Source organism: Mirounga angustirostris, unplaced genomic scaffold (assembly GCF_029215605.1).
Source record: "Mirounga angustirostris isolate CCGP_5_RB_7025 unplaced genomic scaffold, mMirAng1.0.hap1 SCAF_11, whole genome shotgun sequence".
NCBI classification, from domain to species: domain Eukaryota; kingdom Metazoa; phylum Chordata; class Mammalia; order Carnivora; family Phocidae; genus Mirounga; species Mirounga angustirostris.
This window is the reverse complement of record NW_026991719.1, coordinates 69,219,131-69,240,432: the sequence shown is the minus strand read 5'-3', so window position 1 is coordinate 69,240,432 and position 21,302 is coordinate 69,219,131. Positions and strand designations below refer to the sequence as shown.

General features: G+C 36.4%; 1 protein-coding gene across 3 annotated transcripts in view; it reads left to right on the top strand.

The window, feature by feature from the left end:
* HDX (highly divergent homeobox) overlaps positions 1-21,302 on the top strand; it is a 261,982-nt gene that overhangs the window by 159,200 nt on the left and 81,480 nt on the right. For all 3 annotated transcript variants that reach the window (XM_064574296.1, XM_045879926.2, XM_064574295.1), the window contains exon 5: positions 11,399-11,545. In XM_064574296.1, the coding sequence (XP_064430366.1) occupies positions 11,399-11,545 (147 nt within the window). The remainder of the gene's footprint in view (positions 1-11,398; positions 11,546-21,302) is intronic.

Sequence of the window (21,302 nt, the reverse complement as noted above, 5' to 3'; positions counted from 1 at the left end):
AATGGGAGAGGGAGAAGCAGGCTTCCCTCGGAGCAGGGAGCCCGATGCGGGGCTGGACCCCAGGACCCTGGGATCATGACCTGAGCCAAAGGCAAGAGCTTAAAGACTGAGCCATCCAGGCGCCCCTTTTTTTTCCCCCCTTTTAACAATCTTATGAGATAGGTGGTATTATTCCCATTTTCAGTTAAGATTAAGTCATTTGCTCACAGCTAGGAAGAGACAGAGCTAAGATTAAAATCCAGGACCTTTTTTTATTCCCACTATTTTACACTGAGGAAAATTGCAGCTTGCTACTTATCACGTCCTAAGCCTCTACCTACTGTGTACCAGTCATAACCAGAACTTCTTTTGCCTCTGGATTTTATTTTTATTTTATTTTTTTTTAAGATCTTATTTATTTATTTGAGAGAGAGAGTGAGAGAAAGAGAGCACGAGAGGGTGGAGGGTCAGAGGGAGAAGCAGACTCCCCGCTGAGCAGGGAGCCCAATGCGGGACTCGATCCCAGGACTCCAGGATCATGACCTGAGCTGAAGGCAGTCGCTTAAACAACTGAGCCACCCAGGTGCCCCTGCCTCTGGATTTTAATTGTTGGTGCTGGAGAATAGAATTTTTGCATACACATTGAAGTAATGTGCCTCATTGTGTGCGATTTATTTTTGTTGTTTTGTTTTGAGCAAGTTTACTCTTGTGCTTAGAGGCTTACCAACAGTTCCTTTATTTTGTATTGAGCCTGCTGCCTTCCAAGTTTAGCAAAAACAGTTATTTCTTTCCAAAGATGAGTCAACGTCTTTAGTGAATTCCTTAACAAGTTGTTATCTACATCCAATGTTTTTAAGCTTAGCTGTGGTAATATGGGATTTTGCTTCACTTCTGCTTGTCAGTAGATAGAAGTTTTCTATTTCTGCACAATATTTTTACATGACATTATTGTAGCAGAAGATTGTGATTGAGACTGCATGTGACAAGTAAAAGATTAGCTGGGCAATGTCAGTTTAAACTCTAGAATTGACCGCTAATCTTTAAAAAAAATTTTTTTTTACTTAAAAAAAAGTAAATTTTCACATTTGGTGGTTTTAGAAGGATGTTGGATCAGGAATTCAGAGGACAATACTCCTGGGACTAAAAATTCAAGATACTCCATGCTTAGATAACTATAGTGTAAAACTGAGGGAAGTTCATCTCAAAAATAAGTATAAGTGGTATTGGGTTTATAAAGAGATTATATTAGTCAGACTCTTCAGAGAAACAGAACCAATAGAATATATGTATACTTACAGAGAGAGATTTATTATAAGGAATTGTCCCACACAATTATGGAGGCTGAGAAGTCCCAAGATCCACCATCAGCAAGCTAAAGACCCAGGAGAGCCAAAGTGTTGTTTTGGTCCAGGTCTAAATGACAGAAAAAGGGCAGTCAGTAGTGCAAGATCCATTCCAAAAGGCAGCAGACTCCAGACCCAAGAAGAGCCAATGTTTCAGTCCCAGTCCAAAGGCCAGTAAAGACCAACATTCTAGCTCATCATTCAAACAGAAGGAGTACCCTCTTACTCAGCCTTTTTGTTCTATTCAAGTCTTTAATTTATTGGATAAGGCTCATCCACATTAGAAAGGGCAATTTGCTTAATTCAATCTACTTGTTCAAATGTTAATCTTATCCAGAAACACCTTCACAGACACACCCAGAACAATGTTTGACTGAATGTCTGACTAGCCCATGACCCAGTCAAGTTAACCCCCAAAATTAATCCCCACAGTAATGATGTGGTTTTGGAATATAGGTGAGGTTCAGTGGGGTGAAGTCCGGAGCTGACGACAAAGAAAGAATTCTTGAGACGTCTTTGGTGCAAAATGGTGGTTTTGCACCAAATGGGGACAGGACCTGAGAGCAGAAAGAGCTGCTGCACCAGGGTTGTGAGGGGTGGCTGATTATATACTATGGGGTTGGGGGAGGTAAGGAAAAGGGAAGTTTTAAAAGGATTTTCATATGTTAAAGAAGACTCACAGGATACCAGAGGACTTGCCATTGTCAAGTTAAGGTTGTTTTTCCTTCTAGCAAGGCAATAATATGAAGATAGTTGGGAGCTTCCTGGAGGAACATTACACTCTGCCCACTTCAAGTATCTGTCAATGAGGGGCAGATTATAAGGACATTTAATTGTATCTACATTTCCTTCTGGAAGCTAGGTTGTTGATAGAAATGCTTTGTTCTTCTTGCAGGATTGTGATCTCTATAGGTTAACTATTTGTTTTTCCTTTCCTTAGCTTTAGGGCAGCCAGGAGTGCCTGAGGAATGTCACATATATCCCTTGGCAGGGGGTTGTGGGGTGTCAGCTTTGTCCTCAGCTTGCCTTCTATTCCCTCATCAGTAATATATCTCAGAAATTCAAGGACTAGAAATTATCAGAATGTAAAAGATAAATCCCTTAACCAAAAAGGAGTTAATATTAGGAATATATAAAGAACTCTTACAACTAAACAATAGCAAGATATAACATAATTAAAAAATGAGCAAAGGACTTGAATAGAAATTTGCCAAAGAAAATATACAAATGGCTAACAAGCATATAAAAAGATGCCAATACCACTATTCATCAGAAAAATGCAAATCAAAACCACAATGAAATATTACCACAGAACTCATTAGTATGGTTACTATTAAACAGAAATTAACAAGTGTTGGTGAGCATGTGGAGAAATTAGAACACTTGTGCACTATTGGTGGGTATATAAAATGATGCAGCCACTATGAAAAAAAAAGTATCATGATTCCACAAAAAGTTAAAATAGAATTACCATATAATCCAGCAATTCCACTTCTAGGTTTATACCCCAAAGAATTCAAAGGAGGGACCCAAGCAGATACCTGTATACCAATGTTCATAGCAGCATTATTCATAATTGTCAACGTCTAGTGCGTTGGGGTCCCTGGGTAAGGGTCTACGAAATCACCAGGACACAGGGGATGCAGAGCAAAGGCAGCACTTGCAACTGCATACTGCCGTTTATTACTCACATAGCTATATACTCGCAGTGATCAGATAAACATAACAATGTGTACTTAAAGTATCAACCCAACATCCGTGAAGTAAGATACATGAAATTCAATAAGAACAAAATACATCCTGTTTATGCTTGCAGAATAAAGAATTCTCTTAGCCATCCTTCCTTTGGAGACAACATGTTCTTTGTCTTTAGAAAGAACACTTCTGTTTAGAAAGATACACTTTGAGCTAGGCAAGAGCCACTTCCTGCTGATCCAGGCATTTAGGCCTTGCAACATGAGGTAAGGGGAAGAGAACATTTTCTCCTCCTGGCCTAGGCCTGCCTGGCCGACCTTAACCTCAGTGCAGTCCTCAAATGACCCTGGCCTGCAAGGGGTCTACAAGCCTACACCATCTCACATAATAACCAAAATGTGAAAGCAACCCAAGTGTTCATCAACAGATGTATTGATTTAAAAAATGTGCTATATAGGGGTGCCTGGGTGACTCAGTCATTAAACATCTGCCTTCAGCTCAGGTCATGATCCCAGGGTCCTGGGATCGAGCCCCACATCAGGCTCCCTGCTTCATGGGAAGCCTGCTTCTCCCTCTCTCACTCCCCCTGCTTGTGTTCCCTCTCTTGCTTTCTCTCTCTGTCAAATAAATAGTTAAAATCTTAAAAAAAAAATTTAAAAAAATAAAAAAATATTCTATATACATAAAATTGAATATTATTCATTCTTGAAAGAGAAAAAATCTGACACATGCTATAATAAGGATGAACCTTGAGGACATTATGCTAAGTGAAATAGTTAAGAAGACAAATACTGTATTACTCCACTTATGTGAGCTATCTAGAGTAGTCAAACTCATAGAAACAGAAAATAGAATGGTGGTTGCCAGTGGCTAGAGAAAGAGGAAAATGGGAATTTGTTATTTAATGGGAATAAAAAAATTCTGGAGATTGGTTGCACAACAATGTGAATATAATTACTACTGAACTGTACACTTAAAAGTAATTAAAATGGTACATTTTACATTATATGTATTTTACCACAATTTGGAAAAAATGTCAAATTAAATTTTCACCCAGCAGTTACAAAAGAGGATTCTTTTAAGGACATCATATTTACCCTCTTATAGATAAGCCAACACTTTCACTAAGGGTAGAGAATGTATCAATTAATAAATTGAATGGAATTATATCTGTAGAGCAGAAGATTTTCTGAAAGTCATATACATAATTTAAAAGGGTAGTGCATTGCTAATCATGGATAATGTATTTGATGTGATTACAAATATCATTGTGTGCAAAAATGATATCTAACATGTTTAGCACAGAGGTATATGAATTTAAAAAGTAGTAAAGAAGAAAAAAAAGTATGATCCTTTAAATAAGCATTTCTCAGAAAACTAAATACATAAGGCCAGTAAACATAAAAGTAAGTATTCTTAAAGACATACAAATCAAAACAATAAGATACCATTTTTCACTAAACTAGCAAAAATTACGAAGTTGGACAATACCTATCATTTACAAAGATATAGGAAAATAGGGACTATCATATATTTCAGCCCTTGTCCAAGGGCAATTTGGCTATATTTATAAAAATTTAAATGCACATATTCTTTGGCCCACTAATTCCAATTTGTGGTATAAGACCTACATGGATGGATTTAGAGGGTATTATGCTAAGTGGAATAAATCAGACTGGGAAAGACATATACCATATAATTTCACTCCTATGTGGAATCTAAAAAACAAATGAATAAATAAACTAAAAGCAGAATCAGATCTATAAATATAGAGAACAAACTGATGGTCAGAGGAAGAGGGGTAGGGGATGGGCAAAATGGGTGAAGGGGAGTGGGAGATACAGGCTTCCAGTTATGAAATGAATAAGTCATGGGAATAAAAGGCACAGCATAGGAAATACAGTCAATATTGTAATAGTATTACATGGTGACAGATGGTAGCTACACTTGTAGTGAGCATAGGATAAGGTATGGAGAAGTTGAATCACAATGTTTTACACCTGAAACTAATGTAGCATTGTGTCTCAAATATATTCAAATAAGGGGTGCCTGGGTGGCTCAGTTGGTTAAGCATCTGTCTTTGGCTCAGGTCATGATCCCAGAGTCCTGGGATCGAGGCCCACATTGGGCTCCCTGCTCAGCAGGGAGCCTGCTTCTCCTGCGCCTCTGTCTGCCCCTCTGCCTACTTGTGCTCTCTCTATCAAATATATATATACTCAAAAAAAATTAAAAGACCTGATATTAAAGCCCCATATTACATGCATTTTGACATCTGAGGAAAGCCAAGAGAGTCTCAAAGGATGGCCAACCACAGGTTCCCCTTCTCATCCTGTTCCTGCAGATAAAGTACCATATTCAAATAACTTATCTCAGGGACAAAGCACAGTGCCTGCTTATCCCTCAATAGAGGGCTTCAGTTCAAACAGGCCAATCACATCTCCTGTGGGAAATGGGGGTTTCACCACTCTCAGGGGTTACACTACAGCCTCTGCTTGTGCACTCTGTTCCCAAATGGAATCTCCACGTGTCTCTGTGGGGCATATGGTGTTCTCCTTCCTCTTCCAGGCTATGAGTATACCTGACTAATACACTACTGTTGATTTTATCTCTCTGGTGTTGGGGAGGTTTTGGTTGGCTATCTCCATAACTCTAGGGCAGGAATCCCTTCTTCACCAATGGGAAAAAGTGGAGGTGATCAAAACACAAGGCTAGGACTTTCGCATAATATATAAATTGCAAATATAAAGCAAGATCTATGTACAAGGATGTCCATTTAAGCATTGTTTGTAATAGCAATAACCTGAAAACCACCTAAAGTTCCATCATTAGATAATTCTAAGTCATAGGGTGTCTATTGTATATATATTCCACATCTTCTTTATCCATTCATCTATCATTGCACACTAGGGTTGCTTCCATAATTTGACGATTGTAAATAATGCTGCAATAAAAATAGGGATGCATATATCTTTTTGGATTAGTGTTTCTGCATTCTTTGGGTAAATATCCAGTAGTAGAATTAGTGGATCATATAGTAATTCTATTTTTATTTTTTTTAAAGCCTCCATACTGTTTTCCATATTGGCTGCAAGAATTTGCATTCCCACCAACAGTGCATGAGTGTTCCTTTTTCTCCACATCCTTAACACTTGTTGTTTTTTATATTTTTGATTTTAGCCATTTTGACAGGTGTGAGGTGATATCTCATTGTGGTTTTTTTAAGATTTATTTATTTATTTTAGAGAGAGCAGGGTGAGGGGCAGAGGGAGAGGGAGAGAAGCAGACTCCCTGCTGAGCGGGGAGCCTGACACAGGGCTTGATCCCACAACCCTGAGACCATGACCTGAGCCAAAATCAAGAGTGGGGTGATTATTTTTAACTTTTGGGGGAACCTCCATACTGTTTTCCAGAGTGGCTGTACCAGCTTGCCTTCCCACCAACAGCATACGAGGGTTCCCCTTTCTCCCCATCCTTGACAACACCTGTTGTTTCTTGTGTTGTTAATTTTAGCCATTCCGACAGGCTGTGAGGTGATGTCTCATTGTAGTTTTGATTTGCATTTCCTTGATGATGAGTGATATTGAGCATTTTCATATGTCTGTTAGCTATCTGTATGTCTTTGGAGAAAAGTTTTTTCATGTCCTCTGCCCATTTTTTTAAGTGGATTATTTGGGATTTTTTGGTGTTGAGCTGTGTAAGTTCTTTATATATTCTGGATACTAACCCTTTATTGGATATGTCATTTGCAAATATCTTTTCCCATTCAGTAGATTGTCTTTTAGTTTTGTTGCTTGTTTCTTTTGCTGTCCAAAAGCTTTTTATTTTGTTGTATTCCATGGAACACAATTTAGCAGTTCAAAAGATTGAAGTAGTATATCTGTATGTGATGGTATAGAAATATCTCCAAGATAAGCTTAAGTAAAAAAAAAAAAATAAGTTTATAGTATCATCCCTTTTTTTGTAAGTATATATGCATTTTTATTTTGGAAAGTTACTCTGGAAATTACCGACAGTAGTTGCCTTTGGTGTTTAGGGATTTGTAAATAAGGGAGAGAGACTATAGCTCATTTTATACCTTTCTGATAGTTTGACTATTTTTTTATCAAGTGCATTATTAATTTACTTTTACAATGATAATAAAAGTAAAAAGTATAATCTCTGCTATTAATGAGCCCATTGTCAAGTGGAAAGATAAACAGAATTTCACAAAAGACGTTTGAATCTCAACAGTACAAGCTAGTGTCTGGACTAATGATTGAAATAGGACCAAATAGTGCACAGCATATGGAACACTGGAGTAAGCTGAGGGAAGTGTCACTTGCATTAGAAATTTTTAATGTTTGTCATTTCAAAGGGGTTGCTTCTGAGTACAAATACATAATTTAGTTCTACATTTAACTATAATACATACTTAAAACAGGAAACTGTGCTCCTCAACATCACAGTTTTGTCATCTAATTCTATTTTTGAAAGAAAAGCAAATAACTAAATTCCTAAACTAGACTAGAAATGTTATCGCAGCTGGTATAGAGGCCAGAGGTTTCTGTGTATTGTGTTACAATATAATCCATGTAAAATTAACACAATTATATGGTCACTAGGGCCAAGCCTGAGCTTTCACCAAAATTGTCAAGGAATATAACTGGAATGTTACTCTTTTCACAAAATCAACAAGAGAATTGCTTAATATGTCTATCTCACTGAGCCAGTGGTTTAGGTTGTAGGTTTCTTTGTAAAGTGAAAGTGGCCTTAGAGCCCAATTGAAAACCAAAACTGATTTTAACTTTAGGGCAGAATGTACCTTATCCTTTGTGTCCACCTTTTTATCCTTCTCTAAATCAATATTTACAGTTTTAATGCTAAATTATTTTGTTATCTTATTTATTTTCTTGGTTAAAATATGCTCTTAAGAACTTTAAAAACAACTGCTTTTCCCCCATAAGCTTCTACTTAATAGGCACTGTCATAAAAGGTTCTTTCAACATTGTTAATGTTGAGACCCCAGCACATTTCTAACAAATCAAATCAGGTTTTATTTAATTCAGTTTAAGGGATGAATCAACTTTGGGTGTCCTCTAAATGAATTACAAATTAAATGACTGAGTGTGTTCAATGTTCTGTTCATTATTCCTTCCATTCTGACAATAATATAGGCTGGCTTGCACTGGAGAATTTGTTGCAATGGAAATATATGAGAATACTTTTGCTGGCTGCTATGGTGAATTACTGGAATCAACATAGAACCTGATGACCATTTATTTTGCTTTCTGTTTTATTTTGAGAATTTTAGTTACAAAACTATTGTACAATCAATATAGAATGAGAATCTAATGAGATTTTTATGTAAATAACTTGAGGGCACCTGGGTGGCTCAGTTGGTTAAGCATCTGCCTTTGGCTCAGATCATGAATCCGGAGTTCCTGGAACAAGTTCCACATTGGGCTCCCTGCTCAGCGGGGAGTCTGCTTCTCCCTCTGCCCCTCACCCCACTCTCATACTCTCACTCTCTCTCTCAAATAAATAAATAAAGTCTTTAAATAAATAAAATAACGTGAGCCTTAGTCCACTTGATGAAAAAAAACTTGGATGGCATATTTTGATTCATTTATTAGGAACATGTAATTCAGTACTAGTACCTATTTTTTTAAAGATTTATTTATTTACTTATTTATTTGACAGTGAGAGACACAGCGAGAGGGGGAACACAAGCAGGGGACAGGGGAGAGGGAGAAGCAGGTGTCCTGCTGAGCAGCAGGGAGCCCGATATGGGAGTCATCAAGGACCCTGGGATCATGACCTGAGCTGAAGGCAGACACTTAACAACTGAGCCACCCAGGCGCCCCTCAGTACTAGTACTTATAATACATTTACTCATCAGGCTTTTTAAGTAGAGAAAGAACAGATTTATCTCATAAAGAACTTGACTGAGTAACCTACACACAGAACAACTGTATTAGACACATTAATTATACAATCTAAATTCACCCTTTTGGTAGTAAACCATGAATTCATATATTGCTTTCCTTCCTGATGTTCAAAACTCTTTTTCAAAAGGTTGTAACTTTAAACAATTTTTTTAAAGATTTTATTTATTTATTCATCAGAGAGAGATAGAGCGAGCACAAGCAGGAGGAGTGGCAGTCTAAGGCAGAAGCAGGCTCCCCACTGAGCAAGGAGCCCAATGTGGGACTCAATCCCAGGACCCTGGGATCATGATCTGAGCCAAAGGCAGACGCTTAACTGACTGAGCCACCCAGGCATCCCAAGGTTGTATCTTTAAAACAGATTTGCTCTTGTTCAGTATTATGTCAGTTTTAGCTATGATAACTCTTTTATTTAAGTCATATTTTATACGTTGTATTTGTTATTTTCCATTGTTATTCAAATCCAATTTAGGAGAGGTTTCCACTTTAAGTTTGAATTAAAAGGAACATTAAAATCAGGTTATGTTGGGTGCCTGGGTGGCTCAGTTGGTTAAGCATCTTCTTTTGGCTCAGGTCATGATCTCAGGGTCCTGGGATTGAGCCCCAAATTGGGCTCCCTGCTCATCGGGGAGTCTGCTTCTCCCTCTGCCTCTCCCTGCTTCTGCTCTCTCTCTCAAATAAATAAATAAAATCTTTAAAAAAAAAGAAAGAAATCAATATATGTCTACAAAGTATTTGAAGTGTAGCCTCTATGGGAGACCAGACCATATCTTCTTAGGCAGACGGCAGCAATAGAAACTCATACCTCATTCTATGATTTGCAGCATTTCTCCTCAACTCACTCTCCCAGGCTTTCTCTCTTGCTCTCTCATTCTTGTTCTCCCATCACAAAAACATGCATACACATACAGGACTTTTCAGAATATATATATATAAAGATTTTATTTATTTATTTGACAGAGAGAAGCGCAGTGAGAGAGGGAACACAAGCAGGGGGAGTGGGAGAGGGAGAAGCAGGCTTCCCACAGAGCAGGGAGCCCGATGTGGCACTCGATCCCAGGACCCTGGGATCATGACCTGAGCCAAAGGCAGATGCTTAATGACTGAGCCACCCAGGCAACCCCAGGATATATATATATATATATATATATATATATATATAATTTTTTTAAAGGTTTTATTTATTTATTTGACAGAGAGAGAGACAGCGAGAGAGGGAACACAAGCAGGGAGATCGGGAGTGGGTGAGGGAGAATCAGGCTTCCCGCCAAGCAGGGAGCCCGAGGTGGGGCTTGATCCCAGGACCCTGGGATCATGACCTGAGCCGAAGGCAGATGCTTAACCAACTGAGCCACAGGCACCCCAGGATATATATTTTTAATTAAAATTTATTTTCAGATTTTTTTCACTATCCTTTGAGATAATTGGAGACATCATAGGGATGAAACTACTAGAAAAAATCAGATTTCTGTTTCTAGCTCAGCCATGGACATTTTGTGCCCTGTTGAATGAGTCCCCTGACCTTGCTTTTCTGACTCCAAATGGAAGTCATTATTCTATCATGCTTCTAATTTACTTCCTAGGGGTGCCTCCAGGATTCATTGAATTAAAACAATATATAATGACCATAGTTTATTGGACTAAAAAAATCTAAAAACAAAAATTATAGGATTATTATGAAACTTTCTAAAGCCATAAATATGATTTTTAAGGCTATATTATCTTCTTACATTTTTTATTTACACTTTTAATTATAACATTAGTACAAGACATATGTATGGCAAATCTAGATTAACATCTAAAAACAACACAGTGTTGTGATCCTGTTATTTTAAAAATGTATGTAGTGTGAATGTGAATATGTGTATCATAGAAAAAAACGTGAAAAAGTACACATTATAATGTTAACAAGTGCTATTTCCAGAATTGTGGGTGATTTAAATTCTTTTTTTAAATTTATCTGTATTTTCCACAATGGTAATGTATTATTTAAGTGATTACAACTGTTTAAAATCAATACTGCCTAATTTCTAACAGTTAAAATTTTTTTACTCATTTTATTCTAGCACGCTTTCATTTTATGGAAATAAATATCATGGACAGGCCCATTTCAAAATGGGAGATCACATATTAAGAACTGTGAAATCAGGGGTGCCTGGGTGTCACAGTCAGTTAAGCCTCCAGTTCTTGGTTTTGGCTCAGGTTGGAATCTTAGGGTTGTGAGATTGAGTCCAGCATCAGGCTCTATGTTGCGCATGGAGCCTGCTGAAGATTCTTTCTCCCTCTCTCTTTACCCCCCCCACTCTCTCTCAAATAAATTAATTTAAAAAAACAACTGCGAAATTAATTTAGCTACTGTTATGTGTTAAAAGTAACTTAGCAAATATCACCCAGATTGTCCTTTCTATAATATACTTTCCTTTGATTATTCTAATTATTTTAAATCTGTTTTAACAGCTACAAGATCGCACTCAGTTCAGTGACCGAGACTTAGCCACCCTTAAGAGATACTGGGACAATGGAATGACCAGCCTTGGTTCTGTCTGTAGAGAGAAAATTGAAGCAGTTGCAACTGAATTAAATGTTGACTGTGAAATAGTTCGGGTAAGACATTTTTGATAATTTTCATGCTGTTGTTAAAGATTGTCATAAATTAAAGCTTTAAAAAATTGCATGAGGTCCTGTAAACAAGAACATCAATAAAATGAAAAAGATAATCCACAGAATGGGAGGAAATATGTTCAAATCACATATCTGATAAGGAACTTGTATTCAGAGTATATAAACAATTCTTACATATTAATAATAAAAAGGCAAATAATGAAATGAAAATGGGCAAAGAGTTTGAATACACATTTATCCAAAGGAGATATACAGATGGTCAATAAATACACAAAAGTGTTCAATCATTTGTAATTATGGAAATCAAAACCACAATGAGATATCACTTAGTAGCCAATATGATGTCTACAATAAAAAAGACAGATGATAACAAGTGTTGACCAGGATGTGGATAAATTGGAACCATTATACACTTCTGATGGAAATGTAAAATGTTTTAACCATGTTGGAAAACAGTCCTCAAGATTTTTAACATAGAGTTATCATAGGACCCAGCAATTCCACTCTAAGATATATATATATATATACCCAAAAGAAATGAAATGTATGTATACTCAAAAACTTGTACATGCTTGTTTGATTTGTTTCTTAAATTCCATATCTGAGTGAAATCATATGGGCTATTTCTCATTCTCTGACTTATTTCACTTAGCATAATACTCCCCAGCTCCACTGACATCACTGCAAATGGTAAGATTTCATTCTTTTCTATGACTGATATTCCATTCATCAGTCAATGGACACTTGGGCTGTTTCCATAATTTGGCTATTTTAGATAATGCTACCATGAACATTGGCCTGCATCTATCCCTTCGAACTAGTATTTTTGTATTCTTCAGGTAAATACATAGTAATGCAACTGCTGGGTCATAGGGTAGTTCTATTTTTAACTTTTTGAGGAACCTCCATACTGTTTTCCATAGTGGCTGTACCAATTTGCATTCCACTAAGTTCAAGACAGTTCCCCTTTCTGCACATCCTTGCCAACACCTGTTGTTTTTTGTGTTGTTAATTTTAGCCATTTTGACAGGTGTGAGGTGATATAGCTCATTGTAGTTTTAGTATTTCCCTGATGATCAGTGATGGTAAGCATCTTTTCATGTGTCTGTGGGCCATCTGAGTGTCTTCTTTTGAAAAGTGTCTATTCATGTCTTCTGCCCATTTTTAATTGGATTATTCATTTGGGGGTGTTGAGTTTGATAAATTCTTTGTATATTTTGGATACTAACCCTTTATCAAATAATTCATTTGCCAATATCTTCTCCTATTCCCTAGGTTGCCTTTTAGTTTTGTTGATTGTTTCCTTCACTGTGCAGAAGCTTTCTATTTTGATGAAACAAATGAGCATAAAGAAGAGAGAGAGAGAGAAACCAAGAAACAGACTCTTTTTTTTTTTTAAAGATTTTATTTATTTATTTGAGAGAGAGAGAGTGAGAGAGAGTGCACGAGAGGGGTAGGGTCAGAGGGAGAAGCAGACTCCCCACTGAGCAGGGAGTCTGATGCGGGACTCAATCCCAGGACTCCAGGATCATGACCTGAGCCGAAGGCAGTCACTTAACCAACTGAGCCACCCAGGCGCCCGAAACACTCTTAACTATAGAAAACAAACTGATAGTATTAAGGGAGGTAATTGGGGGGATGGGTTAATAGGTGCTGGGGATTAAGGAGTGCACTTGTGATGAGCACCAGGTTGTATATAAGTGTTGAATCACTAAATTGTACACCTGAAACTAATATTACACTGTATGTTATCTAACTGAAATTAAAAAAAAAAAACTTTAAAAAACCTTATATATGAATGTTTATAACAGCATTCTTCATAATAGCCAAAAGTGGGAAAAAAACAAATGTCCATCAAGTGAATGCATAAACAAAATGTGAAGCATTAGAGACTTTTCTTGTTTTTAAGGAGTTTGGAGTCTAGCAAGAGGGATAACACAAGAATACAAATGACTGGAGAGGAATTGGAGTAGGATAATGGTATGAGAAGCCTAAATGCCAAGAATAAGGAACATCAGAGCATGTTTTTGTATTATTATCATTTTTATTTTTTTAATTAAATTTATATATACACATAGCTTAAGGAGTCAAGTTCTATAAAACTTGCTATAAAACCAACATTCCTTACTGCTTCCTTCCTACTATTTCCCAATAGCTAGAATCAACCACTTTTCACTGTTTTAGATGATTCCTTTGATATTTATTTCCATCTATGAATAATGTTCTGTATTAATTAGAATTAGGGTTGGCTCTGAGAAACAGAAAGACTCAAAATAACAATGACTTAGACAAGATATCCTAATTTCATGGACAAGTCCAGGGGTATATAATTTAAAGGTGGCATGGCAGTTCTGCCCCATGAATTCCTCAAAGATTCTGGTACCTTCCACCTTCCGTTCTGCCATCCCTATGATGTAGCCCTTGTCCTCAAGGTCCAAAATTATGACATGTATGGTCTAGGAAGAAAGACAGAGATGGGGGAAAAGAAAGGCAAGGGGTGTGTACCAGCTATCTTTTAAAGAGGATTCCCAGAAACTGCCACAAGACACATTCACTTACAGCCCATTGGCTAAAGAGTACTTACAAGGTCATACCTAACTGCAAGGGAAGTTGCAAATGTAGTTATATTCTGGGTAGCCATGTGCCCAGCTAAACTTTTTATTATTCTGAAAAAAGGAGAAGACAGATATTGGGAGATATCTAGCATTATGTCTCATATCTGAGTATATGGCTACTTCTTGATTTTTCAGTGCTAGGTGTTGTTGCTTGATTTTCCACTATGAAATGTGAGGGTCTTTCTTTGATATTTTTCAAGATCTCTTCAGTGATCCTTTTACCTTTTCTCTTTTATTCTCTCTTTTTTCTCTTTTTATTCTCTCAGTATTATTATTTCATAATTCTGGTTAGTTTGTTATTCAATGTTAATATTATAACTAAGTAAATGCTTTACACATTTGAATTATGTAATATATGATTATATATAATATATACATATAATATATTATTTCTGTATACTGTTTTTGTATAACATGACTTTGTTTTTGTTTTTTGATTTTATTATTTTCTTAGTTTTTATTTCTTGTATTTTTGCTTACAAAATACAAAAATGTACTTACTTAAGTACTTGCTACTAATTTATTCTCAGACCCTTCGCAGGTGCATATATCTCTTCTCAATACATTCATACACATTTGGTAGTGTAACAGTTTTATCATCTTGAAGAAATTTTTCCTGAAATCTTCTAATGTGCTCCAATCTGAATTAGTTACTCTTTACCTGGAGCACAGCTGTTAACCCTGAGATTTCCATTTTCAATGTGGTTATCTTTTTGCTGTACTTTCAGTAAGATATTATCAAATTTATCTTCCAACTTTTCTACTGAGTTTTTCATTTTTATTTGTATTCAATCTGCCACTGATACTAATAAACACCATGCGCCATGACAGCAAGCTTTCAGGCTGTATGGATTGCTGTAAGGGAGACCCCATACTACAAGAGAGAGGAGACAGAGAATATTCCTAAACATACTCTCCCAAAATGAAAGACATGAAATCGTAAGTTCCTAGTTAGGATTCTCTTTGTTTTTTGTTTTTTTTGGATTCTCTTTGATACCACAGGGTTTTAGGTATAATTGCTGTAAAAAAAAAAAAATGGCCAAAACCATTGATGTTGGGGCTTTCCCTCAATTATTGTTATATGCAAAGCCCTCTATCCCCATAGAAAATCTTAACACACAGGAAAAGGAAGAAGGGTTATATTTTCTTCTTGCTTATGACTAGTTAAACCTTGTACTAAAGAATAGGGAAATTCTTACTATCATTATGTTTCTAGTGATTTTCCAAAATGCCAGCATCACCACAGCAGAGAGAAAATTTGAAAATGTGATGTGTTTTAAGACCTATTCTGTAATATTTGGTAGGTTAACTCAAAGGAAGATGTTTGCCATATAAATATACTCTTGAGATTTAGGAAAAACACGATGTAGATATTTTTAAGTCTAATAGACCTTCTGGTTATTGATCACAAAAATGAAATTTGCCTCAGTATATCTAATTAACCATTACTTTTGGTATAATTTGGAAATTTTAGATTCATGGTTCCTTGTTGTATTTTATACTTCTAAAAAGTTTAGGAAGCAAACGAGGCATATTTTCCCTTTAACCTTAGTGAGTATTATCATGTTCATATATTTCTTTAATTTGAAATGTCATTCCCAGGTTAGTGCTTATTACTTATTGAAATATTCATTCATCAAAGGTAAAGTGAACACCTGTTACGTGCCATAACTCTTCTATGTGCCATGAAAAAATTCAGCTTTCCTAAGGAACTTGCGATTTAACATGGTCAATTTTTTAATATCTCTGTGCTTCAGTTAACACTAAATTGAAATAATATAACAGAGGGTTGTTTTGAAAAAATACATGTAGATAATAAGTGCAAAGCACCATAATTCCTCAATAAAATTTGCTTCCCATGTCTCCCTACAATTCAATTTAATGCCTGCCCTTTCCATATGCTTGGGTTATAGTTGACATATGTCAAAACGTACTCTTGTGTGGTCAGATATTTGTATAAGAAACATGTGTCTGGTGTTTGAAATACATTTTGAAAAACAAATAAATTTCCTGAAAAATGTATGCTTTTACAGTTTAGATTCTATTTATTTTCCAAGGAGTGTGGCTAGATTTAAAATGTCTTTAAATAGAAGAGTGATTTTCAGTTATACTGTTTTTAACCTTGCCTTTTGCATTAGATATAAGAATCTACCCCCAATGTATGTGCAAAACAAATAATAGTAAAATTTTTATTATCTACCATAGATACTGACTCAAAGCTGGTGAGTGCCTTGAGGTTGAATTCTATGCTGTTATTTTATATAAGAATAATGAGCATAAAAGAGCTTCAAGATGGTGTTGTGGGAAGTTCCTGAACACATCTCCTCCCACAGAACACCAAATCTACATCTACATATGGATCATTTCCCTCTGAAAAAGATCTGAAAACCAGATGGACTGCTCTTCACAACGAAGGATAAATGGACCACATTGAGATGTAGATACATGGTCTCACAAAACCCTACCCCTGGGGCAGCAACACACAATAGGGAGGTATCTCACCAAACAGGCACTTGTCCTGGAGGGGGAAGGGGTTGGCGTCCCACATTGGTCATCCAAGCCCCTGGGATCTGCACCAGACAGAGGAACTCCCAGGATGTCTGGCTTGGAAAACCAATGGAACTGACATCTAGAGGTCCCAAAGTGCTATAGGAAACTGAGGTTCCCCTCTTGGAGGGCACATGGACAGTCTTGTTCACCCTAAAAGTCAGCAATAAAACAGCAATTTAAAAAGTGCCTAGACTACATGTGAGGGAAATTCATTTGCTGAGCTAGGGGCATCAGCTGGAAGGGTGAGAAACAGTTGAGATGCTCCCTGGGGATAGAGAGACTGGTGGACAACATTGTTGCTCTCTCCACATAGCCTGCTAGCACAGGTAGGTAAATTCGAACATGGCATAGTCCTGTCACCTTCCTGGGACCAGTGGGGGTGAGCAGTCATGGCACTTGCTGACCATGAGTAGTTGCAGTGCTTCCTCACTTTCTGGCTGGAGTGGGTGAGCAAAAGTACTTACGGATTTCTCCCATTCCTTAGCTAAAGATTGCAAGTGCAAGGAGTTGTGACACTCCCTTGCCCTCTGGTTTGGCTGGCACATGCATGGTCATGACATTCTCTTGCTCACAGCCTAAAGCCAAAACATGCATAGGCAAAACGTTATCCTTCTGCATTGGTGCATGCTGTCAAGACACCTTCCCACTGCCTTTCTGAAACAGGTTAGCTTACCCCACTCCCAACACTCTCCAGCTGCCTTGTTAAAGCCAGCAGGTATGTATAATCAGCACAGGGGATACCCCTTGATTGCCTGGCCTTGATGGCCATGACGGTTAATCTTCCAGAGCTCCATGGAACTGTAACAATTAGAGAAACAATTCTTGACAGGCCACCACACCTAAGGCACTGTAAAACAGCAGACAAAACCACAACCTCTCTATTAGCTTGGAGCTCCAGCATGAGACACAGGTTTCAGGTTACCCACCCGTCCAGAGGCTAAGGAGACACTCCCAGGGAACATAAGCAGGAAGACACCAGCCTTGTGCACCCACTTGGCCTCATTTCAGCTCAATAAGTCTCCCCCCAAAATGAACTTATCACTTGTCTAAAGCCCCAGTATTTGCAAGTATCACCCATGGGACATCTCTCCTAGTCCGGAGGCCAGCAGAAAATACAATCATAGCCCCACAGGACTGCATATATTTGCATATATATATAACTGTTGCTGGAAGGTCTGGCTTCCAGTCAGCTTGGAACTAGACTTTAAATGGGATTCCTCCACTTGGATTACTGACAAGTCTTGACATATCCTCAACAATGGGGACATATTAAGAATAAGTTAGGCAGTTTAGACAATCCCAAAGGTTCAAGAGGCAAACAAGAGTTAGTACAAGATTGAACAAGAAGAATCATCACCTAAACATAGATACTCTTTCACTCTTGGCCTTACACACACACACAAAATGCATAGATAAAGCAAAATGAAAAAAAAAAAAAAAAAAACAGAGAAAACTGCTCCAAGTGAAAGAACAAGGAAAAAACACTTAAAGGATTACAGTGATACAGAGATAATTAATCTACCTGATAAAGAATTCAAATTCCCGGGATCAAGTCCCGCATCAGGCTCCCTGCTCGGCGGGGAGTCTGCTTCTCCCTCTGACCTTCCTCCCTCTCATGCTCTCTGTCTCTCATTCTCTCGCAAATAAATAAATAAAATCTTAAAAAAAAAAAAAGAATTCAAATTAATGGTCATAAAGATGCTCACAAAACTCAAAAGAATGGGTGAATAGAGTGAGAACATCAACAAAGGGATAGAAAACTTAAGAAAGTACAAAAGTCACAGTGCTGAAGAATATAATAACTAAACTGAAAAATACAATAGAGGGATTCAACAGTGGACTGGATGAAGCAGAACAAATCAGTGAGCTGGAAGATAAAATAGTGGAACTCATCCAGAGTAGCAAAAAGAAATAATTTTAAAAAATAAAGATAACTTATGGGACCTCAAGGACAACATCAAGTGAAATAACATTTATATTATAAGGGCCCCATAAAGAGAAGAGAGAGAAAGGGGCAGAAAACTTATTTGAAGAAATAATGATTGAAAATTTCCCTAACAGACATCCAAGTCAAGGTAGCCCAGAGAGTTACAAATAAGATGAACCCAAAGAAAGAAACAACAATATACATTATAATTTAAATTTCAAAAGTTAAAGATGGAATATCAAAAGCAGCAAGAGAAAAATAGTTAAATATTAGGAAAACCCTAAAGCTATCAGCAGATTTCTCAGAAGAAACTGCAAGCCAGAAAAGAGTGGCATGACATTTAAAGTGCTGAAAGGAAAAAAAAAAAAGTCCAATCAAGAATACTGTACCAAAAAGGTTACCATTCAGATTTGAAGGTGAGATAAAGAGTTTCCAGATAAGCAGAAGCTAAAGGAGTTTGTCCCTATTAAAAACTGTCCTTACAAAAAATATTAAAGGGGCTTCTTTAAGCTGAAAAAAAAACCAAAACACTAATTACTAACAAGAAAACATGCAGAAATAAAATCTAATTGGCAAATGTAAAAATACAGTAGAAGCAATGAATTAATCACTTATAAAGCTATTTAAAAAAGACAAAAATAGGAAAATTAAGTAAAACTATAATAATTAGTTAAGGGATACATAAAAAGATATAAAAAGTGACATCAGAGCATAAAATGGAGGGGAGTAAAGTTGTAGTTTTGAAATATGTTCAAATTTCAGTTGCTATCATCTTAAAATAGACTGTTACATATCTAAGATAAAATATGTGAATCACATGGTAAACATAAAGCAAAAACATAAAAGAAAATGAGAAGGAAACTAAAAAACACTAAGGAAGGTCATCAAATCACAAAAAAAGAGAGAAAAGACAAGAAGGAAGAGAGAAAGAACAATGAAAATATCCATAAAACTATTAACAAATTGGAAATAAGTACATAACTATCAATAATTACTTTAAATGTAAATGGACTAAATTGGTGAATCAAAGACTGTAGAGTGGCTGAATGGATTAAAAAAAATTCACATACATATGTTGCCTACAACAGACTCATTTCAGAAGAACACACAGAGAGTGAAAGCATAAAAAAGGATATTCCATGCAAATGGAAATGAAATGAAAGGTAATGAGCTATGGCATCAGACAAAATAGACTTTAAATCAGAGACTCTAATAAAAAAAAGAGGTTCTACCTAATGATAAAGGGATCAATCCATCAAGAAAATATAACATTTATAAGTATATATGCACCCAACATAGAAGTACCAGAATATAGACACAGCAAACATCAACAGACATAAAGGGAGAAATTAATTGTTCTTTTTTCTAGCTCCTTAAAGTGTAATCTTAGGTGGTTTATTTGAGATTTTTCTTGTTTCTTGAGGTAGGCTTGTGTTGCTACAGTCTTTACTCTTAAGGCAGTGCTTGCTGCTTCCCAAAGAGTTTGGACCATTCTGTTTTCATTTTCATTTGTCTTAATGTATTTAAAAAAAATTTTTTTTTTTATTTCTTGGTTGATCCATTCATTGTTTAGTAGCATGTTATTTAGCTTCCATGTATCTGTGTTAGTTCCAGATTTTTCTTCTGATTGATTTCCAGTTTCAACCATTGTGGTTGGAAAAGATGTATGATATGATCTCAATCTTTTTTCATTTGTTGAGACTTGTTTTGTGGCCTAATATATGGTTAATCCTAGAGAATGTGCCATATGTACTTAAAGAGAATATGTATTGCACTGTTTTGAGATGGAATGTTCTGAATTTATCTGTTAGATCCATCTGGTCCAATGTGTCATCCAAAGCCACTGTTTCCATCTTGATTTTATGTTTTCATGACCTATCCATTGATATAAGTGGGATGTTAATATAATACTATTATTGTATTACTATCAATTTCTTCCTCTATGTCTCTTACCAGCAGCTTTCTTTATTTAAGTGATCCCATGTGGGGTGCATAAATATTTACAATTCTTATTCCTTTTGTTGGACTGTTCCCTTTATCATTATGGAGGGTCTTTCTTTGTCTCTTGTTAAAGTCTTTGTTTTAAATTCTACTTTGTCTGATATAAGTATTGCTACCCCATCTTCTTTTTGTTTCCATTTGCAGTAAATGTTTTTACAAGCTTTCCCTTTTTTCTGCATGAGTGTTTAGTTCTAAAATGAGTCTCCTTTGGCAGCATATAGATGGGTCCACCCTGTCACCCTATATTTTATGATTGGAGAATTTGGTCCATTTACATGGATGCAATATATCTAAGTGAAATACTAGCAAACCAAATCCCACAATACATTAAAATAATCATTCAACATGATTAAATGGGATTTACTCCTGGGTTGCTGGAGTGGTTCAATATTCACCAATCAATCAATGTGATACACCACATTAATAAAAGAAAGATAAGAACCATGCGATCTTCTCAATAGATGCAGAAAAAACATTTAACAAAGGACAACATCCATTCATGATAAAAACCTTCAACAAAGTAGGTGTAGAGGGAACATACCTCAACATAATAGAGGCCATATATGAAAAAACACACAGCCATATCATCTTCAATGGGGAACAACTGAGAACTTTTCCTATATAGTCAGGAACAAGACACAGATGT